Below are 24,881 nucleotides of genomic sequence, written 5' to 3' on the forward strand. Positions count from 1 at the left end.
GCCCAGTCCTACCCCTCCTCTGCCCCTGCCCAGGCAGTTGGAACTGCAGGGAGGTCTCCCCTCAGTCTCCTCCAGCTGAACACACCAAGTGCCCTCTGCTGCTCTTGTGTGGTCTCTCCAGACCCTTCCCCATCCTCGTGGCCTCCTTTGGACACTCCAACAGCTTTAGATGCCAGCAGAGAAGGCCCTGGAGGTGCTGGTGCCAGGGCTGGACATGAGCCCAGGTGAGCCCAGGGGGACAAGAGGCCGATGGCCCCTGGGCTGTGCCAGCCACGGTGTGACAGCAGGACCAGGGCAGGGACTGTCCCTGTGCTGGCCCTGCTGAGGCCCCTCCAGGGCTGTGTCAATTCTGGGCCCCTCACAGCAAAGAAGACATTTCCTAGCTGTCTCCATCGCTGCTAATGCTGCTGCTGGTTCCCCCTCATCCCACCTGCAGGGATTCCTTCCACTAGCTCAGGTTGCTCCAAGCCCCATCCAACCTGGCCTTGGACACTTCCAGGGATCCAGGGGCAGCCACAGCTTCTCTGGGCAATCTGTGCCAGGGCCTCACCCTCTGTGTAAGATTCTCAAGGGTCTGTGGGAAGAAGGAGGTCAAAGGAAGGAAAACTTAAGCAGTGGTGAGATCCCATGGGATCTCAGGGGTCTGTGGAGATGTGTTAAAGCTTGATACTCACCAAAAATCTCCCTGTGGTGCTCCCTGCGTGGAGTCACAGGTCTCTGGGATCCGGAGCTCTGGGTTCACCTTACTGGGAATCACCTGGGACTTTGTGCTTAAGCAAATTCACCAGTCTGGTGGAGGCGGCATTTCACTTTTGATGAATGTTACCAGAAAAGCTGTATTTATTAAACAACTTATCAAGCTCCCTGGTGCAGATGTTAAAGGTAGAAAATGTGTTGGCTCTTAGCAGGAGTTGTGAAAACATTGCATGTATTTTGCTGAACACTTCCTTTCCAGCTGCAAAGCACAGCTACCTCTCACACTGCACAGGCCAGCAAACATCTCTTATCCATCCTGTTAGATTAAATCAGGCTCAGTTACGATGTTTCACTGAACTGTGCAGGGAATGTGTGCAGCTGTGTGCAGCAATACCTGTTTGGAGTGCTTGGCTAGGTCCTTTTCTTCCTAATGTCACAGTTCACCTTCAGGGCTGATGGATGATGCTCCTGTTAGAAGAGGCAGTGTCTCACTGTGCTGTTGCTGCACAGACAAGATTCTCCCAAGGTCTGCATTGGTGGAACTGGTGCAGCTTCCAGGCAGGAGTCAGGGTGAAGATGGGCAGAGGCAGTGCAGGGTTAGTGCCTCAGTACCTTACTGTGCTGAATGAGGCAGCTGAGACCTCCGGAAATACCCAAGGGGCATCATTTCTCTCCTGTGGATGCTGGGGATGCTCATCCCCACCCTCCTCATGTGAGTGTTGTGCTGAAGGTGCTCAGTGAGTGTGGCTGGGGTGAACCAGCTCAGGCTGCCCTGGGGAACCCAACGAAGGGCTGTCCTTGGGATGCCTTTGTGTGGTAAGATACACGAGATACCCCAAAAATGCCAAGGCAGTGGAAAGAATCCAAAAGGTTTATTCTGAAGCTGAGAATGCTAAAAACTCCCAAAGAGAACCTGTGCCAGCTGCGAAAGTGCTAGGCCTGAGAAAGCCTCCTGTTCCCTGCCAGGCCTCTTATCTTCTCTGTCCTCCCCCAGGGCCTCCCCAAAGCAAAGGGCTATAACACTGTGAGGGTTTATTTCTCCTCAGACCAGAGAGAGAGACTGCAGCTTTCTCTGGAATGCAGAAGGGAAAGAAACGTCCAAATATGTTTGAAAAAAGGGGTTTCTTCTCAGGCAGAAAGTCTCCTTAAGTGAAACATCTAATTAAGCTCTAATGTCCTCAAAGTGAAGTCTTCCAGGAAAAGGGTATTTACCCCAACAGCCTTGGGGGTGCACTGGTGGTTCCTGGGGCTGTGGTGAGTGGGGACTCTGGCTGGCTGGGGATGCTGCTTTTCTGGTCTGTCAGGAAGCTCTGGGAAAGCAGTGGTAGAGATGATGGAAGCTCTCCCAAGCACACTTGCACTGCCAGACTCCAGGAGCTAAAGCAGCTCAGCATTTTGCTTGTGGCCACTGGCTTTGTACACTCAGCTAAACCCCTGTCTACGCACAGTCTTCAAGTGTTTAAGCACGTGGGAAGATAGTGATCTGCCTGCCTGAAGCTCAGGTATTAATAATAAAGTCCTTAAGACAGCAAATTGTATTTCAGCAGCACCTTTAGTTCCAGGCTCTCTGAACGCTGTACAGACATGGATTAACGCAGCCTCACAACAACCCTGTGAGGTAGGTGAGTGTGATCATCCCCACCACTGCGGGGACAAGGAGGGCACCAGGGATAAGGGGCTTGGAGTATCATCCTGGGGTTTGACCTAGAACTTGGTCATTTAAGTCTCCTCAGGTCTTCAGAACAGGCTTTCCTAAACACACAGGTTTGACCTGACGTGGGGCTACGCTGCTTAACGAGCTCCTGACAGCCTGTCATGGACTGTAAACGCCATCAGCGAAGTAGGTGGTGCCTCGGTGCTTCTTGATGCTGAATTTATTCAGAGTGTTTGAAGGCATCTCAAAAATAGAGCTAGATATCAACCACTGAGCGTGGCAGGCTGTAACTGGAGAAAGCCCTTAGGCCCCAGCTGGGGAAGCTATGTAGGACACTAAAGGAAATGTATTGATCAGAAAGGACATAATAATTTATATATAAAGTCCACCCTCGCTCTTTCCACAATGGAAAAAAAAAGAAAAAGAACCTAGAAAGTCACTGCTGGTTGTCATGTGTCAGCTTCATTCTCTGGGCTCTTCATAGAACCTGGCAAAAGAACAAGACATGGTGCATCAGCAGCCTGTTTGGGCTGCCAGAGGGAGTTCAAAGCAATGTGTTCTCCCAAACTCAATCCCATCTTTAAAACAACTGAAAATGATGTGAAATCCTCTGAGGGATGGATGTGAGGGCACTGAAGGGAATGTGCCTCAACCACCTGTGGAGCTGGAGTGGGGGAGCTTGGGCTGGAGGGTGAGACCTTGATTTCTCAAAGGCTGTTGAGAAATCATTTGTCATTTAATGACAAACCCCTCCAGCTTTGTTGGCTGACCCTAGGCCATGTCACCTGTATACATGAGGTATATTTGACATCTCGAGTTCAGGCAGCTCAGGTAAACCTGAGATGGGCACCCAAACGTTTCACTGGGCTCACTGGAACCAGTTTGGACCTTTAGGAGTTTGATGGCAGCTGTTTTTTGTTATATTTCTGAAGGAATAAGAGAGCAAAGAAATACCTCAAAGGCATGCTCTTATCCAGCCACAGAAATGATCCCCAGTTAATGCCCTAAAAAGCAAGGCTGAAAAGGGACACCTTTTCTGATGGGGGGTAAGTCATGCTGTTGTTCATGTTGATGTTCTTCATGGAGATCAGAGTGATGCTGTTGTCCTTCTGGCTCGTGTCTGCTGAGCAGCTGTCAGGGAGAGAAGGTGGTATTAACTGCTCTGGGAAATGAGAGAGGGAGTCACGGAATCACAGAGTCATTTAGGTTGGGAAAACCCTCCAAGATCATCGAGTCCTGATCCCCACCTTGTCAGCCAGCCCAGAGCACTGAAGTGCCACGGGTAGGCCTTTCTTGGACACCTCCAAGGACAAAGTTTCTTTGCACACAGCTGGAGGCAAACAGGCAAGGCTGAGTCTGGTACACAGCTCCAGGGTTCGTTTCCACTGCCTGTCGAGCTGCTGTCCTGATTCAGACCCATCCTTGGTGCCAAATTCCCAGATCTCTGGGCAAACAAGCTGGGTGTGCCCTACAGAAAGCCCCACTGTCTCCTGTGTCACTACTTGTAGGCAGAGTCAGGGAGCAGTTTGGTTCTGGTCCCCAGTGAATGGATTTCCTGCCAGCCCTGAAGCCCTCACCAGGACTAGAACAAGGAGAGCATTGCTGGGAGCCCTGTCCTAGGCCCTCAAGGTTATTTGTCATGCAGAGGGAGCCCTGGATATTGTTCCACCTGATCCTGCTGCTCATGTATTGTCAGTGTCTCTCTTAAGAGTGAGTTACAAGCCTTAGGAATGTGGAATTCCCCTTTCTTCCTAATCTGAGGGATGGGATACACATTTAGCCCCACTGGAGACTGGATGACTTTGGGGATTAGGGTGCCCCAGGGCTCTGTCCTTTGCTCTGGCATGTTCTGCCTCAGTGGCTCCAGATCACTTGGATCATGATCATTAAGGATATTTGGGAACCACTGGTGTTGATGCAAATTTGGCAGCTCAACACTTAGGGACTTTGCTTTGTGTCCCTTGCCCCTTTCCAAAGCAGAGTTTATTACTTTGGTGGGAAACTATCAGATGGAAAAGTAGGAGCAACATGCTGTGGTCCCTTCCAGCTCTTATTTCCTGCTGTTTTCCCACCTTCAGCCTCTCTTCTGGCGTAGCTGGGATGGACCATGGGGTTCTGACAGACCATTCTCCTCCTGATGCTTCTTTTTCAAAGGTCTTTGAACCGGGGCCCCCTTATCTGGGTTAACAGTAATAATAAGCATCTTGGAAGATACCTGAGACTGCTTTGAGATTCAGAAACTCAAGTTTAGACATCAAGTCTAAACTTGCTCGTCTAGGCAAAGAAAGACGAGCAAACTACTTTGGGAAGGTGAGGAGTCTTTGCAGATCTCAGGGCAGCTTTGAAAAGAGGCCCTGAAATATTGGCCATCTACCTTTGTCTCTATCAGCTATCAAAGATGTCTCAAAGATGTTTTGAGATGCTTTCTTCCACCTGCTGTAACCAAAGCAGATTCTTCTCCTTGCTAAAATTAGCTCTGGAATAAAACAGGCACTTTGAATTGGACACAGACAGCATTAGCAGCCTTACCTCTCTGACACCATGGAGCTTCCTGGTTTCTGTTTGTCTGCAGGGAGAAAAGCTGGAGTTGGTGATGTACAGCTGAGAAAACATCACAGCTAAGCCATGGAATAAGTCAGCTCTATTGTGGATTACGTTCTACAGGGATATAAATGAAATCTGGATGAGGTAAGAGACACCATGGGGGAAACTGGAGAGTTGATGAGGGAAAATCTTTCAATTAATGGGACATGCAGGCAGGACCTGATGGCCTGTTCAGTCACCAGCAAGGTATCTGTCTTACTGTAGAGCAGCCTTGCCCTCTGGTGGGCACTGCTTAGTGGAAAGTGGGATTCCTAGGGGAAAGGAGTGTCAAACTCCATGACTTCTGCTGGAAGAGCTGCCACACTGAGCTGCAGCAAACTTGAGACTTGTCCTTGTGCAGATGGGGCTGGGCTGGGGCTCTAGAGAGAGGTCACATCACATTCCTGACTGCTGAATCTGTGTTCCAGTTTGGCTTCAAAACCTTTTCAAATGCATCTTTTAGGAACTGCCAAATCCAGCATGGAAACTGGTGACCTGTGGATTAGGGAAGGACATCCCCTTGGGCAGGTACCTTCCTCCTTGGAGCGGTTACACTTGAACCTCAGGCTGACCACGCCGACCAGGACGATCACCACCACTACCAGGATAACGATGAAGCTGATGACACCTGGGGATGGAGCAAAGAACTGTCTGAGACTGACAGAACAACATCCTGGATCCTGGGGCAGCAGAGCAACTTTGACTGACATCAAAACTTGGGTAGGAAATCAGTATTTTCATTAATGTGAGCAGGGCAGAGGAGTGAATAGTCACTAGAGTGACTGACTATCCTCTTGTGTTTTAACTTCAAAGGGCTGCTGCTGAATACTTAATTGATGAATATCTGATTGATAAGGCAGTGCCAGAAGGGCAGAAGTCAGCTGATTACAGTGGGGATTGATAGGAGTCAGTATGTTCCTAATAAAGTTGGGAAATCTCATCCTAAAGGTGTGTAAAGTGAGATAAAAAGCAAAGTACAAGAGAGAGACAAGCTAAAGGCTGTGGGTGATGTCATCTGTCTCATAAAGCTCTGGCCAGGTGCTGTATTCTGGCACCAGGCCTCAATAAATCAAACTTTGCATGGGAATCTTGTTCTGCTAAGACTGGTCCAGGACTTAGAATCATGGAATGGTTTAGGTTGGAAGGGACCTTGGAGCTCAGCCAGTCCCACCCCTTGCCATGGGCAGGGTCACCTTCCACTAGCCCAGGTGGCTACAAGCTCTGTCCAACCTGGCCTTGGACACTTCCAGGACTGGAGCAGCCACAGCTTCTCTGGCAGGCTGTGCTAGGACCTCATGAAGCTGAGTGTCCCAACCAATGTGTTCTGGCAAAACAGACCCCCTGCCCTCCCCAGGCTGTCCAAGAACTTACCGAAAGCTGCCACTGTCAGTGGTGATTCATCATCTGTTGGGGTGGGCTCAGAGGAGTTCAGTGTGAGCGTGACAGGCTCTGAGGTGCCTACAGAGGAGAAAAAGGCAGCTTTATGTAAAAATCTTTCTTCCAAGGTTGGGAAGAGGATTCCTAGCAATCCTAGAGGATTAATTCACACCTGTACTTTACTGAACAGACTGAGGTTGGATCCTGGCCAGGCCCATCAGTGTTAACAGCAAAGTGACCAAGACGGGTTTGAAACCATTGCCTTGGTGAGGCACCTGAGAACACCCACAGGGTCCTGCTGGGACCCCAGGGAGGAAGCTGAGCAGGGCAGGTGAAGATCTGCCCTTGCAGAGTGACTGAGGGTGGAGTTCTGTTCCCAGGCTGCTCCAAAATGCTGCTTCTGCAGTTTTCCAGGCATTTCAAGGGCTAGATGGGATGGCCAGCACCCCTCAGGCACTGTTCTCCTGCTGCCTTGAAGGCGGAGGTGTGATGGCCTTGCTGTTGGCTGAGTAAAGGGCTGTAAAATCCACAGCAGGGCTCACCTCTCTGGGAGGAGGAAACACCTTGAGTCACTGGTGTCGTGGTTCTCTCCCTTCTCGTGGGCTCTTGATCTGTGGAGAGAAACACTGTGAGTCTTGTCCTTGAGTGTTATCTGATAACCAAAGGAATTAAAGGGCACCTGGAGAGGAGAATGGAGTCACAGCAACGCTGCTGATACCTGGGCAAACATGGAATTCATGCTAAAAGCTTCCCACCAAACATACTTTGTACTGTTTCCCATGTCCAAATAGAAACCTGGGGAACCAAAATTCAAATGCCCTTGTGTAAACTCTTCAGGTGCAGGTTTTGGGCAGAAACAGCAGTGGGAGGCTGGAAGAGTGAACTGGAAGACTGAAGATTTTCTATAGCTCATAAACATTGAGACTGAAAACACGTGCTTAGAGGAAGAAGTTTTGCAGAGTGTGGGTGGGGATTGACTGTTTGGCTTGTCCTTGGGCTCGAAATGGGTGGGTGTGCTGTCCTGGCTTATCTAGAAGCAGTTAAGCTCATTTGAGCTGGGCTAACTTGTATCCCATATGCAGTCTAGCTGTGGCAGCTCAGGGGTTTGAGCAAGGACTCCAGTTCTGAGGGGGAGAAACTGGCTTGTCTGAAGCTGTTTGGTTTGTGACAGCTGCTCCAGTGCCTGCACAAGGAAATTTAAAGCCAGTCCTTGTATTTCACTTGTACAGAGAAAAAACATCCTTTGCTGCCTCCAGGCTGAGTGCTGAATGGCCTGAATGTCTGCCCCGACCTCAATGAGCAGCTGCAGGCCCCATCAGGACACTAGAAATGATCCTTCAGAGTTTCAGAAGATCATCTGGAGGTCAAGTAGGATCTTCTTCCCTCCTTTCCCATCCTCACCTTCCCAGCAGCAGTGTGTGATGCCTTGGGGGGTGTGCACAGCTCCTGGCACTGCCCTGGGGTTCCTGTCCCACACAAAACTTCACTGTTTTGGAATCTGATTTTGCCAAAAGCCAGAAGAAAAAGGGGGAAAGGCGTGAAATAGCAAATCTAAGTGGGTCAGAAGCCACTTGGATCACAACAGTCTGGAGAAACAGGGACTCCTGCTGGACAATTTTTTCACAGGTCATCAAATTCTTTGCTTTATTCTGAAATTGTTCTTCTAGCCATGGGCAAAAGTTGTGGTTTGCTGAGCCTGGCACAGACACCCCATCCCTGGGGGATGTTGGGTCTCACACAACAGGAGCTCTGGCTTTTGGAAGCATCAGCAGCCATACAGCAAAGATGGATGTATGGAGCTTCCCAGCCATAAATCAGGGCTGTGATGAGGAGCAAGCTGCTCTGAGGCAAAGGGCTCCTGCCTTAGGAGGGCACAGCCAGCTGGGTGGGCATAGCTGACCATGGGTTTCTAATCTTGCTTGTGTTAGAGATCTGAGAGGCACTTGGAGAGGTGGAGCAGTTTCTGTCTTGACCACTGCAGATTTCTGAGGCTGAATCATCAATGGCAAATTAGCTCAGTTGTCAGATTCCAGTCTTCCCTGTCTCTGGGATTCTGCCCTTATTCTGACAAAACTTTTACTAAATTCTTTAATTTGTGCAAAATTGTATTTATTTAAAAGGCTGTTAAAAGGGCTCCCCTTTTCCTGCACATAGATCCACCGTTCAACTGCTCGAGTTCATCCCAGCAGACCATTTGATCCCATGTTTTATCACTGCTTGTAAGGATACCAGATGTGATTTTGGGTGCAAATGGTGGCTCAACCTCAAAAGACTGGTGCTCAGATAACCTGTGCCACGAGTGCCATGACATTATTAAGTTTTGTTACTCTATCAAAGGACAAAGTACCTCGAGGTGGGGGAGAAGTGGCTGCTGTGCTTCTGTTTCCACTGGAGTCATCATCTAGATAAAGAAAACATGGAAAAGGAGAATTAACTCTTGAAGCTGCTACTAATTCTGCTATGGGGAGCTCTTGGGTGTCCAGGGGGTAAAAACCTTGGCTTGCACGAGACTTTTCCTCCAAACAGACACCAAGATGCCCACTTAGCAAGGGGTGCAGCCAGTTCAGAGTGTCCCTGAGAGGTGAGCTGGGACAGGTCTGGGAGGCTGGAGCTCCTCTGGGAAGCTTTATTTGATAAAGCATCACCTAGCTTTTATGATACAGGCTTGTCCTGGCTGTGTCCAGCCATGTGCTTTCAGGGAGCTGGACCGAGCTGCTCTTTCAGCAGAGACTCCAAGAAATTCAATATTTGATGAATTACTGAATAATCAGCACGGTGTGGACCTAGCCCAGTGTTTCTGATGCCCCCAGTCTTTCTTGGACAGGGAGGGAGGCACAAACAGGTCCTGCCTGAGCCAAAGGTTGAGTTTTCCATCCTTACCTCGTGCAGTCGAGGCTGGCAGCGTGCTTGGAGTGCTGGTGGTGGTGGTGGTGGAGGGTTTGGCTGGAGCAGTTTGACCCACGGAGGTGACACTCGGGCCGGGGGATGGGTTTGGTTTTAGCGCCGGCTCTGCAGGGGAAGTGAAGTGTTACCTCAAAGAGGAGGAGGAGGAGGGCACAGCTATCACAGAGAGCCCTCAGGCTCCTGGAGAGTTAGGAATAATCTGCTAGGGAAAGCACAGGCGTGGAAACAGCTCCCATCCTGCTCAGAGTCAAGGAGCTCCTGTACTTTGGGATTAACTTCTGCTTTTTTTTTTTGAGGAGGTGCTGAGCTGGCAGAGCCCAGCAAACACACAGAGAAAGTCAGAGTTTTTTGCCACTGCTTTTTTCCCTGCTTTGAGAAATGAAGGTATTTTTGTCACTGGACACTTGAACTGCCTGGAGCTGCCTGGCACCCACGTGGCCATTTGCGTGTTATCTCAAATGCCAACTTTCATGTTTCATTTCACCCAGAGTTTCCAAGAACAAATAATTCAGCTTTTGAAGTGGTCTGGAGGCTCCAACACCGGCCCCAACCTGCTGCTCCAAGCTGCACAGTCAGAGCATGGGCCAGAGCAAGATGTGGGGGGAAAAGCTTTCAATAATCCCTCTGCAAGGATCACCAGCTGGGAATTTATAGGCAAGTTCCTTTGTCTGGACTTCTCTTGGCTTTTCAATAAAACAAGAAAAGGGTGAAAATGGTTTTAAGGTTAGTGTGTGTGGGGTTTTTTTCCTTTTATCCAAATGCTTTACCAAAATATTAGAATTTAGGATTAAGTTTCTTCTAAGTTTCTTTCTTTATAGGCTTGGAAGCATAACCAGATATTTTTAGATCTTTTTCTTTGGGTATTTTTGGGGTCCCTTTGGAGGAGTAACTATGCTTGGATTTTTTTTTCCCCCAAAAATTATCAGGAAGAGATCTGTCTCCAGAGATCCAAGTGGACTAACAGGTGTGGGTCTGGAGTTGCAGAGATAATTTCTTGTGTAACTGGTTTTGTGTACATGGCATAGAAACATAGAAAGGTGGATTGGAAGGGATCTTAAAGATCAGCCAGGTTGGATGGGCCTTGGAGCAACCTGGGCTAGTGGAAGATGTCCCTGCTCATGGGATGGGGTGGAACGAGATGAGCTTTAAGGTCCTTTCCAACCCAAACCATTCTATGATCTACTCTACAACCATCTCATTCTCCCTATTTAATTTAATTATTTTTTCCCTGTTCTTGCTCACACCTGTGCCTCGATCCCTCTGGGGTGAGTTGGCTGGATCAGAAGTCCTCACACCACAAAATTTTCTTTCTCCCCACCACTGTCCTCATCTAACCAGCCCCTGCACAGCCCCATTTCCTGCTGGATGGCCCAGCTGGACTGAGCTCAGACCAGTTACAAACTGGGATGCCCTGAGCTGCTCTGCTCACAGAATCCCAGAATGTGTTGAGCTGGAAGGGACCCACGAGGATCATCCAGTCCAACCCCTGGCCCTGCACAGGCCCAGCCCCAAGAGTCACCCCCTGTGCCCCAGAGGATCAGCCAAAGCCTCCTGGAGCTCTGGTAGCCTTGGGGCTGTGCCCACTGCCCTGGGCAGCCTGTTCAGTGCCAACCATCCTCTGGGGGAAGAACCTTTTGCTGAGATCCAACCTGAGCCTGCCCTGACACAGCTCCAGTCATTCCCTCCATCTCCAGCTGGGGGTTACCTGAGGTGTGGTTCTTCTCTTCAGGGCTGGGTGTTGTTGGCTGGGGTGGACCTGCAACACAAGCAGAGGGACGTGGAGGTGACGTGTCCTACACCTGCTCCATGCTGGTGATCCCACAGGGAGGGTGGGGCCAGAAAGAGCCGAAAGGGTGAGGGAGGTAAGAGATGCATGGAGAGGGTTTGTCCCTGGTGTGGCTGTAGGGGCCAGTGGGCAAAGGGACCGTGGCTGAGGATCCATGGATCCATGGAGGATAACGTGTGGGAAACAGCTGAGGGAAACAGAGAGCAAAGCCAAGGCAGGATCCCTCTTTCACCAGGCTCTCTGGAACACAGCCTTGCTCTTTTCCAGACAAACGGGGCCGGAGCAGGTCACCCTGTGGGGCGCAGTGGCCCCCGTGTCCCTGCAGATCCGGAGGTTGAATGGTGGTGGATGTGTGCAGCGCAGGAGCCCGGGAGAAGGTGCCTCAGCAGATGGGAGTTTGGAATCAGGTCCTCATTTGTGGGCTCCCGTTTGCATCCCCACATTTCCACGTGCATCCACATCCAAACAGACACATAAACCACATCCCAACCTGGCAGGTACCTGTTACAGCAGCGATGGAGGAGTTTGTGGAGGCTCTGGAACCTGAAATGAAAGAGTGAAGAGTGTTAGTGGTGCTAACCTGGGACTGTCACTACTGCACTGGTGTTCTTGTTCCTTCTGTGGTTTGGGTTTTCCTCATCTTCTGTGGGAATGACTTTGGAACAGGTGGTTCTCCCAAAAGCACTTGCAAAGAAGAAGCAGGAAACACTGAGTGCAGGTTCTGAGTAAATTAGGACTGGAGTTTATGCAGCCAGGATAAGTGTCCTCCTCCCCAGTTGGAGCTGAACCATTTGGGGAGCCATCTCCTTCTGTTTCAGGGGAAAAATGGAAGGCCACAGAAATCCATGGGGTGACAGAAGGTCACAGAAATCCTGCCTGGTTTGCCTCCAGCTCAGTCTCGGCAGAGAAGGGGACGTGACTTGTACTCTGGAGCTGTTTGCAGAGTTATGACACAAGTTTAAAGGCTTTATTCCCTTTAGACCTTAAGACACAGATGGATGAGGTTTGTAAAGGCTTCCAGGAGCCAGTGGGGCTGTTCACCTTCTTGTCTCCTACCCCTGGTCCTTCTGTCCCTGTATTTGTACCCTCAGATGGGGATGAAGCCTTGTCTGTGTCTGGAGGGGGCTGCAGCCCTGGGAACTGATTGGTGCTACCTGCCCCAGAGGAGTGGGTAGCCTTGCAGGTCCATGCAAGGTTGTAGGTGTTGCTCTGAGTCCCCAGTTTCTCCACTGAAAGGTGGTTGTGTTTGGGGTTTTTTGTTTGGTTGGTTTTCTTTTGGGTTCATGACAAAGCAGCCCTGTCCCAGTGCCCCGTGTTGCCTGCTCTCAGCATCCCTGGTGCTTTTCTTGAAGTCCCAGCTCCTGTGATCACAGAAACAGAGAATACAACAGTTTGAGTTGGAAGGAACCTTTAAAGGTCAACTAATCCAACCCCCAGTGGTGAGATGAGATGCTATTTACAAATGCTGCTCTTGAAAATGGGAAAAAGGTATGTCCAGTTCTCACACTTGGGGACAGGGGAAACGTAAATGCATTTTAAATGCTCAAATCAAACCCAGCTGATCCTCGTGGGTCCCTCCCGACTCAGAATATTCTGTGATTCTGTGGTTTAACTTTGGGAAGGTGACTTTGAGTCTGTTGTTGAAATGCACAAGCTAATTGGGATTTTAAAATGGTTATTGCTGGTGACCCTTGTGCTCTCTGTGGTTAAGATTAATGAAAGAAATGACAATACAGGCACAGAAAGCAGCTGAGTCTGATGCCATCAGTGATCCATCTCACCAGGAGAGCTAAAGGGTTTGGACAGAAAGGGACAGCAGGGATGGCTGAATCCTTCCAGCACACTGTCCCCTCATGATGCCACAGGTGGTGGTGAGGAGCAGAGCCCTTCAGGGGGGATGATGGGGACCAAGGCAGCACCAGCCATGGCAGGACAGTGTTCTTGTACCTGTTTTCAGCCAGGACCTGTCCTCCCTGGGGGTGAGATGCATCTCCCCTGCTGCTGCACGTCACTCATGGGACCACTCCCTGGGACAGAGAGCACCTCCAGGCCCAATTTCTCACCAAAGAGAGGACCAGGAACTCCTCAAGTGCTCTTGCTCTGACCTGTCCCTACCTTTCTCCAGATGGGACTGGAGAAGCCACTGCCTGCAACACCCCATAATGGCTTCAAACTGAAAGAGAGTAGGTTTAGATGGGATATTGGGAAGAAATTCCACCCTGTGAGGGTGGGCAGGCCCTGGCACAGGTTGCCCAGAGAAGCTGTGGCTGCCCCTGGATCCCTGGAAGTGTCCAAGGCCAGGTTGGACAGGGCTTGGAGCAACCTGGGCTGGTGGAACTGGATGGGCTTTGAGGTCCCTTCCAATCCAAACCATTCTGGGATGCCATGATTTGATACTGGAAGCTGTAGAGGTGATGGAGATGAATTTTCTGGTAGGTCCTTATGCTGTTGGTGTGTGGCAGAGCCTGTCTGAGTGTCCTGGCAGTGCTGTGTGTCTGGAGTGAGACCCTCACAGCCAGGGTGGGGTTACCAGGAGCTCAGAGCTCACCCCTCAGGACCCTCTGGGTGCAGTGAGCTCCTGATTGGTCCCATTTTCCTCATGTAACTACTTTAGAGATGTAATTGTTTTTGTGTCTGAGGCTTTATGACAATGATCTCAGCCAAACAGGAAGGAAAACAGTGTGTAAACCATGGTGAGTACATAATAAAATGTGTTTTCTTTGCAGAGGGGGTTTGGCTGTGAAAATCAGACCTGGCTTTTCAGATCTTTTCTGTGTTTTTGTCTTCCAGCTCACTGGGCAGCAGTCTGACAAAACTGTCCTTGTCAGTCCAGGAAAGGGGAGACATGATCAGACCTTTGATTTCACAGAGAGGAAGGGACTGGTTGGTTTTCTAAATCCATTGGGAACAGGACCAGAAAGGGAAGTAAAGAAAAGGAAGGCTGGGCAATAGGAAACCGCCTTCACATAAGGGTAGAGAGTTTCTAGGAGTGAACTGTGTTGGATAATTTATGGGAAAGCCTTCTCTAGGGGTTTTGAAGAGCAGGTTAAATGAGCATCAGGGTAATAACAGACAGGGTTATGGACAGATACCAAATCAACCAATGTAAAGGAGAAGAAGAATGTTTTAGGCACACATTTGCCCTCATTAAAGAGGTAGATGTACTTCTGAGGAAGGGGGTTGCACCCCTTTGCAGACCCATCCCCTAGGATGTGCAGGGCACTCCTGCTCCCCAGGGACACAGTTGGCTCCATGGAGAATGTGTGGTGGCTTGGGCTGTTTCTGTTGATCCCAAGAGTTTGCCAAGTTTGTTCTTTGTCTCTGGGCTTCCTCTTAAACAGCTCTCAACACTTTTCTGCTTTTAACAGGTGTGTAGATGTGTCACTCTGGGGACATGGTGGAATGGGGAGTGCTGGGGGAATGGTTGGACTTGAGGATCTTAGAGGGCTTTTCCAACCTAAACAGTTCTGTGATTCTGAACATTGATTTGCAAATGCCTTCAGATACTCTACACATTCAACACAAAAATAAATGTGCTGAGATCATCATGGGGGGCCAATATCCTTCAGCCACTGCCAGACTCAAAGAGCTCCTCCTCCAAAATTCCCTTGCAGGAGCCATTGTCTTGTTTTCCTGTGGGGAGAAGCAGCTGCTTGTGATAATTGAAATGATCACAGGTGCTTTTTCGTCTACCTGGCACATGAAAGCATCAAGAATTGCTGAAGAAAGGGCTGTTGTCTGCACTTAGTCTTTGCCAAAGGAATAGGGGAATAAAGGTGATGATCTGGCTGTTTATTCCACCATTTCTGGCACAGATGAGGAGAAATCTGAAAGCCTGAACAGAGCCTCTAGGGATGGGAGGTCACTGAGGGCAAGGGAGGTGACACTGGCCTGTGCTGCCATGGGACAGCTCCAGCATCCCTGGCACATCCCTGGTGCTGGGGCAGGAGGTAGAGGATTATACTCAATGCTTTATCCCACCACAGCTCAGCCTGCTGCTGAGGGACACACTGGAGAACTTGAGAAGTTTGCAAACCTAAGCCTCGGGTTTGTTGTAAATAAACATTTTCCCCCCAGTGCTCCCATCCTGGAGTTCCCCAGGGATGCTCACCCTGCTCTGCATGTTTGAGCTTTGCTGCAGAGAAGTGCCCAGCCTTGCTGGGAAGGGATGGAAATGCCTTTCTGGCATTTTACTGCAGAATAAACTGCCTTGGCTTCTCTAAACACATCCACACATCATTTCCAAGCAGAGCAGCTCTGACTTCTGGCCACTGCTGCTTGTTATGCCTTCCCTGCCAACTCAAATAATCAAAAGTCCCGTTCCATGGGGTGTTTTCTTTAGGGGAGGGTGCTCAGCATCCCGGCTGGATTGCTTTGGAGTGGGATGGATGTGTGCAGAGCAGGAAGGGACCCAAGTGCCATTGCGGGGCCGGGCAGCAGGACGGGCAGGAACAAACAGCGCCACGTGTCGCGGCTCCACACACACATCCCGGGGGACTCTGCTGCTGGAAAACATTCCCTCTGAGTGCTGCTGCCAGCACAGGCCTGCTCCCTCCACGGAGAGCCCTGGATATATAAACAACTCCCAGTAATAACCAGGACGCAGCTGGGATTGCAATAAACATCAAAGCCATTCAGGGACCGCGAGCAGCGCCAAGATATTCACTGTGTGTTTGGGTGCCAGTGATTTACAGTGCACTGGGCAGTTCGAGGTGGAGACGGGGAGCTGGCTGAGGGATTTACAATGGGAAACACGGCTTTCTGCTCCTACTGTCCCGGAAAACTCCCAGTCACCCACTGGAGCTGCACAGCAGCACCTCGGACGTGCAGGTGCTTTTCAGCTCCAGCTCAGCGTTCCCTGGTCCATTTTTCCAGAAAAATTTTCAAAAGCAGTGTGGGCAGCAGGGCAGGGAGGATTCTGCCCCTCAGGGGAGACCCCCCTGCAGAGCTGCTCCAGCCCTGGGGAACAGCACAGCAAGGACATGGAGCTGCTGCAGAGAGTCCAGAGGAGCCACCAAGATGGGCAGAGGATGGAGCAGCTCTGCTGGGAGGAAAGGCTGGGACAGCTGGGATTGCTCAGCCTGGAGAGGAGAGGCCTGGGGAGACCTGATTGTGGCCTCCCAGTGCCTGAAGGAGCCGACAGGAAAGATGGAGAGAGACTATTGACAAGGGCCTGGAGTGCCAGGACAAGGGGGAATGGCTTCAAAGTGCCAGAGGGCAGGGTTAGGTGGGATATTGGGAAGGAATTCTTGGCTGTGAGGGTGGGGAGGCCCTGGCACAGGTTGGGCAGAGAAGCTGTGGCTGCCCCTGGATCCCTGGAAGTGTCCAAGGCCAGGTTGGATGGGGCTTTGAGCAACCTGGGCTAGTGGAAGGTGTCCCTGCCCATGGCAGGGGGGTGGAAGAAGCTGATCTTTCAGTTCCCTTCCAACCCAAACCTATGATTCTATGATTCTGTGATTCTATGAATTTTGAATTCCTCTTACTTGCAGTAGTTCTGTGAGGTCAGATGTGTGTTAGACTGAGAGCAGAGGGCTCTTTCCTTGGAGCCTTCTCTCATGGCAGCTGAGATATTCCCAGAGCCAGCAGCTCACCCCACTCCTCAGCACAAAAAGAGGATGATGGAAACCAAAAGAAAGGTCCATTTTAGGTATTTCTGCTTTGGTATTTTTTTAGGCAATTGTAGACATTTAAAGCCTGGTTTCTCCAGGTGCTGACCAAAGAAAGGGACTGACTTTAAACCCCCCAAACTTTGCCAGGGTCTCCTATAGAGCCCTGGGCCAGTTGGAGAAGCCTCAGCAGGGTTTAGATCCGGGTCGAGATGGGTTCGTGCTGTCCAGCCTGTGCTCATAGAGGCATGGAGTCACCAGGAAGGAGCTCTGGCACAGGTGTGGGGTCACAGGGACTGGCTCTGTCCCCTAGAAGTGTTGATGGAGAGGGACTGTCTACCCTTGCCGATGAGCAGCCCTGGACTCTTCCCTTCCCTGGCACTTTTGGGGGGATGAGGCAGCAGGAGCTGCAGAACCTGTGGGGCAGTGCTGTCCCTGTGCTTGCAGGCTGCAGGAACAAATGCTTGCAGAGAAGAGATCCAGCAACCTAAAAATATCCTTTTCAGTTTGTATATTGGCACTTCTGTCAAAAAGCCCACGAGAAAGGAAACAGTGACGGTTTAACGTGGGTGCAGCTGCTCCCTGGGTGCAAACAACACCCAATTCTCGGGACTTTCATGTGGGAAAAAACCCCTCTGCTAGGAAACCTGGAAACTCTACACATGCCTAGGTCCTGTTTTATTGAGTGCCTAAATAAGGTGTCTCTGCCTTGAGGGTCTCACAGCAGAACAGAGGAGGTGGAAATTGTGGAGGAGAGAGTAGAGAAGTGCCAGATAACTGACAGCCTAAATCAGGTCCCACATCCACAGAGGCATTCAGGTGTCTAATTCCCAAACGGCACGGGGGTTTTGGCAACTCACTGCCAAGTGCTTCTGAATTGTAGTGACTCAGCTAAAGAGTAATGGGAAGTTTAGAGAGGCAGGAATTAATCCCAGATTTCATCAGCAATTAAAATTAAAAAATTAAAATGTTGCCTTCCTCTGCCCATCCTCAAGGGCTCTGCCCAGGCTGGGCATCCTCTCCAAGCATCACATTCCATGGTCCTCTCTGGTGATCCAAATAGTGGAAGGCAATTAAAAAACACTTGGATGTAGGAAACAACCCGGGGCACAAACAATGGGGGGAAATGGGATCTGCCTCGTCACCGAGGTGCCAAGGGCTGGTTTTCCCGTGCAAAGCGGTTGCTCCTGGAAGCAAAAAGGAACGTGGCTTTTCTCCTGGCTGCACCACCACTGCTCTGTGGTGCCTGGGGAACAGACACCTGCTCCACAGGGCTGCTGCACTGCCACCCTCCCAGCTATGTCCTGCTTCCAGTGTCCCCTGTGATCTGCTTGTTTTAGAGCTCTGTGTCTGCTCCGGGTGTTTGTAGTGATACCCCTCTCCTGGCTGTGCTGCTCCTTGGCCTTGGCACTGGGATTTTGGAGGGGAAATCACTCCATGCCCACTGCAAATGGAAAATGGGGGAACCACCTATCCTGGTTCGCTGGGAGCCGGAGCCCAGCCCGTGGTTTTTGCCTTCCTACAGCTTTTAAAAATAACATTATTTACTAGCAGAACTCAAAGCACTTTCCAAGCTTCTTCCCAAACTGACTATCCTTCCAGTGATTCCAAGACTCTCCAGGTTTGTTTGAGTGCTGCTGTGTGGGGTTTTGAACCACCATGCAGGAGTGGGATCCCCTGGGATTGGTTCAGGACACAAGGTGTGCAAGGGGCTGGTGGCAAAGGGATTTCTGTAACTCCTGTTCTTGGCACCTGCTTTTCTTCAGTGTCCTGGTTTGAGCCCGGGGGAGCAGGTGAAGGGTGTCCCTGCCTGGAAGCTGCCTCAGCTGCTGAGTCTCACAGGAGCTCCAGAGCAGGTAAAGCACCTTGGCCTGACAACCTTCCTGTGAGTGCAGATTTTAGGTGAATGACCTGGTAGTGTCACCTGGGTTTTACTCCCAGATTTCAAAGCACTTTATGCATCCAAAGAGGAGTGGGCAGCAGGTGAGGGGGGGAATTCTGCCCCTCTACTCTGCTCAGGTGAGACCCCACCTGCAGAGCTGCCTCCAGCTCTGAGGAACAACATAAGAAGGACGTGGAGCTGCTGGAGCGAGTCCAGAGGAGGCCCCGGAGATGCTGCCAGGGCTGGAGCCCCTCTGCTCTGGAGCCAGGCTGGGAGAGCTGGGGGGTTCACCTGGAGAAGAGAAGGATCCAGGGAGACCTGAGAGCTCCTGCCAGGGCCTAAAGGGGCTCCAGGAGAGCTGGAGAGGGACTGGGGACAAGGCATGGAGGGACAGGACACAGGGAATGGCTTCAAACTGCCAGAGGGCAGGGATAGATGGGATGCTGGGAAGGAATTCCTGGCTAAGAGGATGGGGAGGCCCTGGCGCAGGTTGTCCAGAGAAGCTGTGGCTGCCCCATCCCTGGGAGTGTCCAAGGCCAGGTTGGAGCAACCCAGGCTGGTGGGAGGTGTCCCTGCCCCTGGGAGGGGGGAACTGGATGATCTTTCAGGTCCCTTCCACCACACACCATTCTGGGATTCTATGGTTCTGTAAGGTCCCTTCCGATCCAAAACATCCTGTAATTCTCTGATTTATGGAAGAGGTAATTTTATTATCCCTATCTCATACCCTCATACAAGGCAGGGAGTGCTCTATGGCTGTGAGAAGTGGCAGACACAAACCCCAGTGTTCCTGTGTCTCAATCCAGTGCACTGTCAGCTGGGACATGTTTCTCCCACATTTCTCACCACACTAATTTCAATGCGATTCCAAGATTTTTAGCAGCTCCAGAGTCACTTACAGCTAATGTACAAGAGGAGCTTATTGAACTGTATGTCTGGAGCTGCTTTCTCAGATCTGTGCTGCCCTCAGGAGCGTGTGATGAGCCTGCAGTTGGGACTGATGATGGTGGCAAACATAAGGGACACCCACCTTATATCTCTTCTCCTGTCCAGACCAGTGATGGCTGTCCCCAGGGCCAGAAGGGGTTGCCTGGGTTGCTCTGGGATGGGAATGGGCACACTTCACATCTCCATGGGCCCTCACTGCTGCCAAACAGCTCCACATTAGTCTGCAGCAAAGACTTTTTTGGGTTGGAAGGGACCTGAAAGATCATCTCCTTCCACCCCCTGCCATGGGCAGGGACACCTTCCACCAGCCCAGGTTGCTCCAAGCCCCATCCAACCTGGCCTTGGACACTTCCAGGGATCCAGGGGCAGCCACAGCTTCTCTGCCCAACCTGTGCCAGGGCCTCCCCACCCTTACAGCTAAGAATTCCTTCCCAATATCCCATCTAACCCTGCCCTCTGGGGAAGTTTGAAGCCATTCCCCCTTGTCCTGGCACTCCAGGCCCTTGTCAATAGTCTCTCTCCATCTTTCCTGTCGGCTCCTTCAGTCACTGGGAGGCCACAATCAGGTCACCCCAAAGCTTCTCCTCTCCAGGTTGAGCAATCCCAGCTGTCCCAGCCTTTCCTCCCAGCAGAGCTGCTCCATCCTCTGCCCATCTTGGTGGCTCCTCTGGGCTCAGATGGGAAGTTGGGTCATACTGAGGGGGCCCCTCTGGGAAGTGGAGCCAGGAGGGTTCCCAACTGAGGCCTGGCCTTCTGCATCTTCCCAACCCACAGCTCTCCCCTGTCCAGCTTGGCTTTGCCAGCAGGAGCTTTGGGTTTCCAGCACCATCTCCTCCAAGGACACCTGTTGTTGACTCACCTATTGTAAATGGGACATAATTGCTGGAAGCTGCTCCGGTGAGATTTGCAGAGTCATCGGAGGGGGTTCACGTTACTCGAAGGGAGCAGTTTGTTGTGTGAACAAACATTTCCCTGAACCACCTCCTGCTTTCTCTTCCTTGTTCACCACCACGGGGTGGGGCTGGCCCCTCCTTTGGCCAAGGAATTGGCTTTAGGATGCACTGGATGGCCTGGTTTAAGGATGTATCTGGAATCTGGATGCCTGTCCTTTAGCTGCACCCCATCTTCTTGATTATATCAAAAATATATCTCACGTTTCTCAGGGCATTGTCCACCCACAGGCTGTGACACAGATAAGGAGAGCAGTGGATGGAACAACAACAGTGGGAAAATTCTGCTGGGTTTTCAACAGCTTTGAGGAGGAATTTTTCAGTGGAAATCTTTTGTCTGGAAAATGCCTGCCCATTGTAATGGAAACGGTCCATAGGAAGAGGTTTGTTTGGACAAATATTCTGCTAAATGTTTCTGGATGGAGGAAAAACAAGTTGGAAATGTTCCAATCCTTCCCACTCCAGCTATTTCAAAATAACAGCATCTGAACCTCCCTTTAGAAATAACCACAAGATCTTAGAAGTTTAATTTAGGAAATGATAAATTAATAAATTACTGAACTTGCATAAAGTAAAAGCAAGAAAGGCCTGTGTGGAAAAAGGCAGTGTCCAGCCAAAGCTAATGGTGTCTCTCCTCAAGGTGACCTCCATCTCCCCAGGTAGAGGGAGACCTCTCACTCCTCTGTCTTGTTCCAGAGCCCCTGATTGCCTTGTCCAGGTGCCTGTGTGCTGAAGCTTCCCCCAGGCACTGCACCACCTTGGGGACTTGCTGTACAATCACTAATTAAATCAAACAAGCCATTCCAGAGGTGTTGGATCAGCACAGAAAAGTGAGGCAGGACACACGATGGGGGTGGGTTGGAGGGAGGCTGGAGAGGTGACGATGCCCAGCGAGCACCAGCAGTGCCCTGACCATCGACAGAACGGGCCCTCCCCCTGATTTTGGGCAGCCTGCTTTGAGAGGACCCAGTGATGCCCTCAGGACTGAAGGATGGTGGGTGACACCCCATCCACCTGATGCTGCAGCAGCCAGGTCCACCTGGAAGGTGGCTCTCTGGGCAGTGCTCCTGGCAGGGAGCTGGATCTTGGCATGGGGCAGCCAAGCCAGAGAAGGGATCTGACACCTTCCTTCCTTCCCTGTCCCATAAAAACCCTACCAAGTGGTTTTAAGAGGAAAAGGAGCATACTAGGTGGGCATTTGGGAAAGCCACAGTATGACCAAGAGGCCTCAAAGCCCCTTGGTCTGATCCTTGAGGCTGACCCCAGGCACACATCCCCCGCCTCCCCCCCTGCTGAAGGCAGTGTTGCCCTCTAATGAAGAGAGAAATTTTCTTACTTCTTGGAATTACACAACTACAAACTGAGTTGGTTTCTGTATTCTATGGAATGAGAAGAGCTTTAAGGCCCTCTCCAGCAGAAACCATTCCATGATTCTCTGCCTTAGAAAAATCCCATTATTACCAGCACAGTGGCTGTAACCCGAGGCAGCTTCTATGGTTTAATGACAAAACCTTTGAATTGGAGACACGTTATTTCATATTCCTTTGAATGTATTCCAGCTTCCAGCTACTACAGCTGTCAGCAATGCAAGAGGTGTCTGATGATGCAGGAAAAAACAACCTGTCACCCTTTGGAGCAGGAAACCGGCTCCTTCATCCCACACCTCGACTCACATGGCAAAGAGAAGTTAGAGCAGAATTACCCCAAAGGAGCAGAGTTATTATAGCATGCTCTTGCACATGGGGTTTGTATTTATATCAGAGAGGAAAAATGGAAAATAGTCAAGGAATATTTTTGAGGAAAATAATGTCCCGCACGTTTAAATGTTCCACCTTTACTCTTATTTGACAAAAGCCACTTACTACAGATGCCTCAGCCCAAACACTCCTTTGATTAACCAGGAAACAAGTTCTTCTATTCCAACACCACCAAACCAACCCTGCAAACCTGGCATGGCTGCATTTTCCCCAACAGCCTGTCTCCTTCCACCCCGGAATTGAGTGGCTGAGCTTTCCAGTGGCAGCTCCAAAGCTCTGGCTGGTTCCCCCCGGGAAGCCCAGCTCCCCAGATCCCCCATCCAGCACCACGTCCCACTCCCTGGAGTGAGGAGCAGCTCACCTGGGAGCAGCAGGAAGAGCCAGAGGAGCTGGAGGACCGGGAGCAGCATCTCGGCGGTGGCTGCGGCTGCAGAGCCTGATCGAGGCTCTGGCCATGCCGGGAAGGAGCCCAGGGTGAGATTTTGCCTGCCTGGGCTGACTCTCACAGAGTTTCCTGTTAAAGAATAGAAGGAAATGGGCTGAATCCACAGGGGAACTGTGTTTTTCAGCCCATTATGGTCGGGGAGGATGTGAGACATCACTCAGGCGGCAGAGGAAACCTCGCCGTGCCTTCAGTGGGGGATTGGGCTGCTCTGCTGGGGGACAGTGGAGTCACAGCCCTGCTCTGGGCCTCAGGAGCTTCCTTATGGTGCTTGGGTTTTTGGGGAGATGCTTTATTTGTGGTAGGATGTGCCCCCCAGCTCCAATCCACCCCACGTCAGCTGTGAGGGCTGTAGGCAGTGTGGGGTAAGAGCTGCAGGAGGAGCTGGTGCTCCCCCCCACCTGAGAGGGGATTTCTTAGTACCTCCATGAGGGATTTGGGAATAATTGCTCCTTGTGGGGCCAGGGTAACTCAGCAGCTGGATCTATCCTGTACCTTGTGCCTCCCTGTGCAGCTCCAGCCTACCTGGCAGCGGGAGGTGCCACCTTTGGGATGCAGTTCTCCAGGCAGCAGCAGCAGCATCCCTTCCCACAGGACACACAGCACATGGCAGGCTTTGACTTACCCCTTCCCCAGCTCCTTGAGAAGGGGAGGAACTGGAACATTGGGCCAGTTCTGGTCCCCATCCAGCCTGAGGGGTTCAGACCATTTCTTGGCCCAGCCTCGGGATGTGCTGGTCTGTGCAGGTCCTGCCTGTGCCTCCCTCCCCTGCTGCCACAGTTTGAACTCCAGAGGGAATAATTTGATTTGAATGGGTGTTTGGGGGAGGAGAAGCTTTGTAGTGTCTCCTCATGGGAAAGGTTGCCTGTCTTGGAGGGTCCACATGGGTGTTCAGAATGGAAGCCACAGGATCATGTCTCATGCTCTAGGGGCTGGTCCCACCCCCTCCCACAGCCCCCAGAAAGCCACAGAGCTTCATCTGAGGGCAACAGAGCTGCTCCTTCACAGCACTGAGTGCATCAAGGGGTGACTTCTGCTGCTGGCAAGGTCCTCTCTTCCCACAGCTGGGAGACTGGAAGGAGAGATCCCCCATGCACTGGGCAGCTCCTCCTGTTTCTGGGAGTCTTTAAACCCTCCAGCCCCCCAAGAAAGACACCAGCCCCCTGGCAGTGGCCTCTACAGCAGCCTTTGCTGGGCCAAACCTCCTGCCAGCAGCTCCCCCCATTTCTCTGTCCCTTGCACAGATGTGACGCTCAGAGATTATGCTGTAGATTAAGGTTTTACTGAATCCTGAAATGAGTGCAAATTCCCAGAAGCTCTCACATGCAGTTAAATCTCTTCTGGATGCTCGGCTGGATGGTGGAAAAGGCATTTCCCACCCCATCCTCCCCACGTGCAGGAAGGACAGAGCCCAGATATTCACCCCAGCTTGTCTGTTGAGAGCCTGCAGGTAAGAGCAGCGGTGTTTTGGGAAGGGAGGATGGGGAGACGTGCTTTGTTTTGCCCCAAACTCCAGGGGATCCATGTTTTCCACTTGGAGATGTGCTCAGGGTCATTTCCAGTGGCAGAGGGTTTGACACACAGCATCCCTGGGCCAGGGGGATGGTACCCACCTGAGTGCAGGGGTGAGGTACCAGCCTGGAGGGCATCCCTGGAGGGTATTCTTGGAGGATATCCCTGAAGGGTATTCCTGAGGGGTATCCCTGGAGGGCATCCCTGAAGGGTATCCCTGGAGGGCATCCCTGAAGGGTATCCCTGGAGGGCATCCCTGGAGGGTATCCCTGGAGGGCATCCCTGGAGGGTATCCCTGGAGGGAATTCCTGAAGGGTATCCCTGGAGGGCATCCCTGGAGGGTATTCCTGGAGGGCATCCCTGGAGGGTATTCTTGGAGGGCATTCCTGGGGGGTATTCCTGGAGGGCATTCCTGGGGGGTATTCCTGGAGGACATCCCTAGAGGGTATCCTTGGAGGGCATTCCTGGAGGGCATCCCTAGAGGGTATCCCTGCCAGCCTTGTGGCACAGCTGCCGTGCAAGGGGACAGATGTGCCACCCTGCCCTGGCACTGGTCACAGAATCACAGAATTATTGAAGAAAACCTCCAGTATCATCAAGTCCAACCGTGATGGTCCAAAGGTTGCAGAGCTTCCCCAGGGACACCTCTGGCCACAGCCGTGCTGTGGGTGCTCCCCCCGCAGCAGTGGGAGAGAAAATCAACTCTGGGACTGCTCCCTCCCTCGGACGAGGGTCCTTCCAGCCCGGATCCCTGTGTGGATCTGCTGTCCCGGGCTGTGCAGAG

The 24,881-nt window shown here is 51.4% G+C and overlaps 1 protein-coding gene across 2 annotated transcripts; it reads right to left on the bottom strand.

Annotated features, from left to right (window-relative positions):
* Positions 1-1,649: 1,649 nt before the first annotated feature.
* Positions 1,650-22,623, bottom strand: ECSCR (endothelial cell surface expressed chemotaxis and apoptosis regulator). Of its 2 annotated transcripts, none has more exons than XR_007628609.1 (11): positions 22,505-22,623; positions 11,502-11,543; positions 10,920-10,970; positions 9,191-9,319; positions 8,658-8,711; positions 6,853-6,921; positions 6,305-6,391; positions 5,466-5,561; positions 4,880-4,916; positions 3,305-3,481; positions 1,650-2,837 (listed from the first exon to the last, which is right to left on the bottom strand). XR_007628609.1 is itself a non-coding variant. In XM_050312358.1 (11 exons), the coding sequence occupies exons 1-11, from the start codon at positions 22,551-22,553 to the stop codon at positions 2,829-2,831; spliced, it is 723 nt and encodes a 240-aa protein (XP_050168315.1). In that variant the 5' UTR covers positions 22,554-22,623; the 3' UTR covers positions 1,650-2,828. The 2 variants fall into 2 exon arrangements, 1 of the variants encoding a protein (XP_050168315.1); XM_050312358.1 differs by having other exon boundaries at positions 3,382-3,481.
* Positions 22,624-24,881: the final 2,258 nt, after the last annotated feature.

This window comes from Myiozetetes cayanensis, unplaced genomic scaffold (genome assembly GCF_022539395.1).
Source record: "Myiozetetes cayanensis isolate MyiCay16 unplaced genomic scaffold, myiCay2020 scf17, whole genome shotgun sequence".
Taxonomy (NCBI): Eukaryota; Metazoa; Chordata; class Aves; order Passeriformes; family Tyrannidae; genus Myiozetetes; species Myiozetetes cayanensis.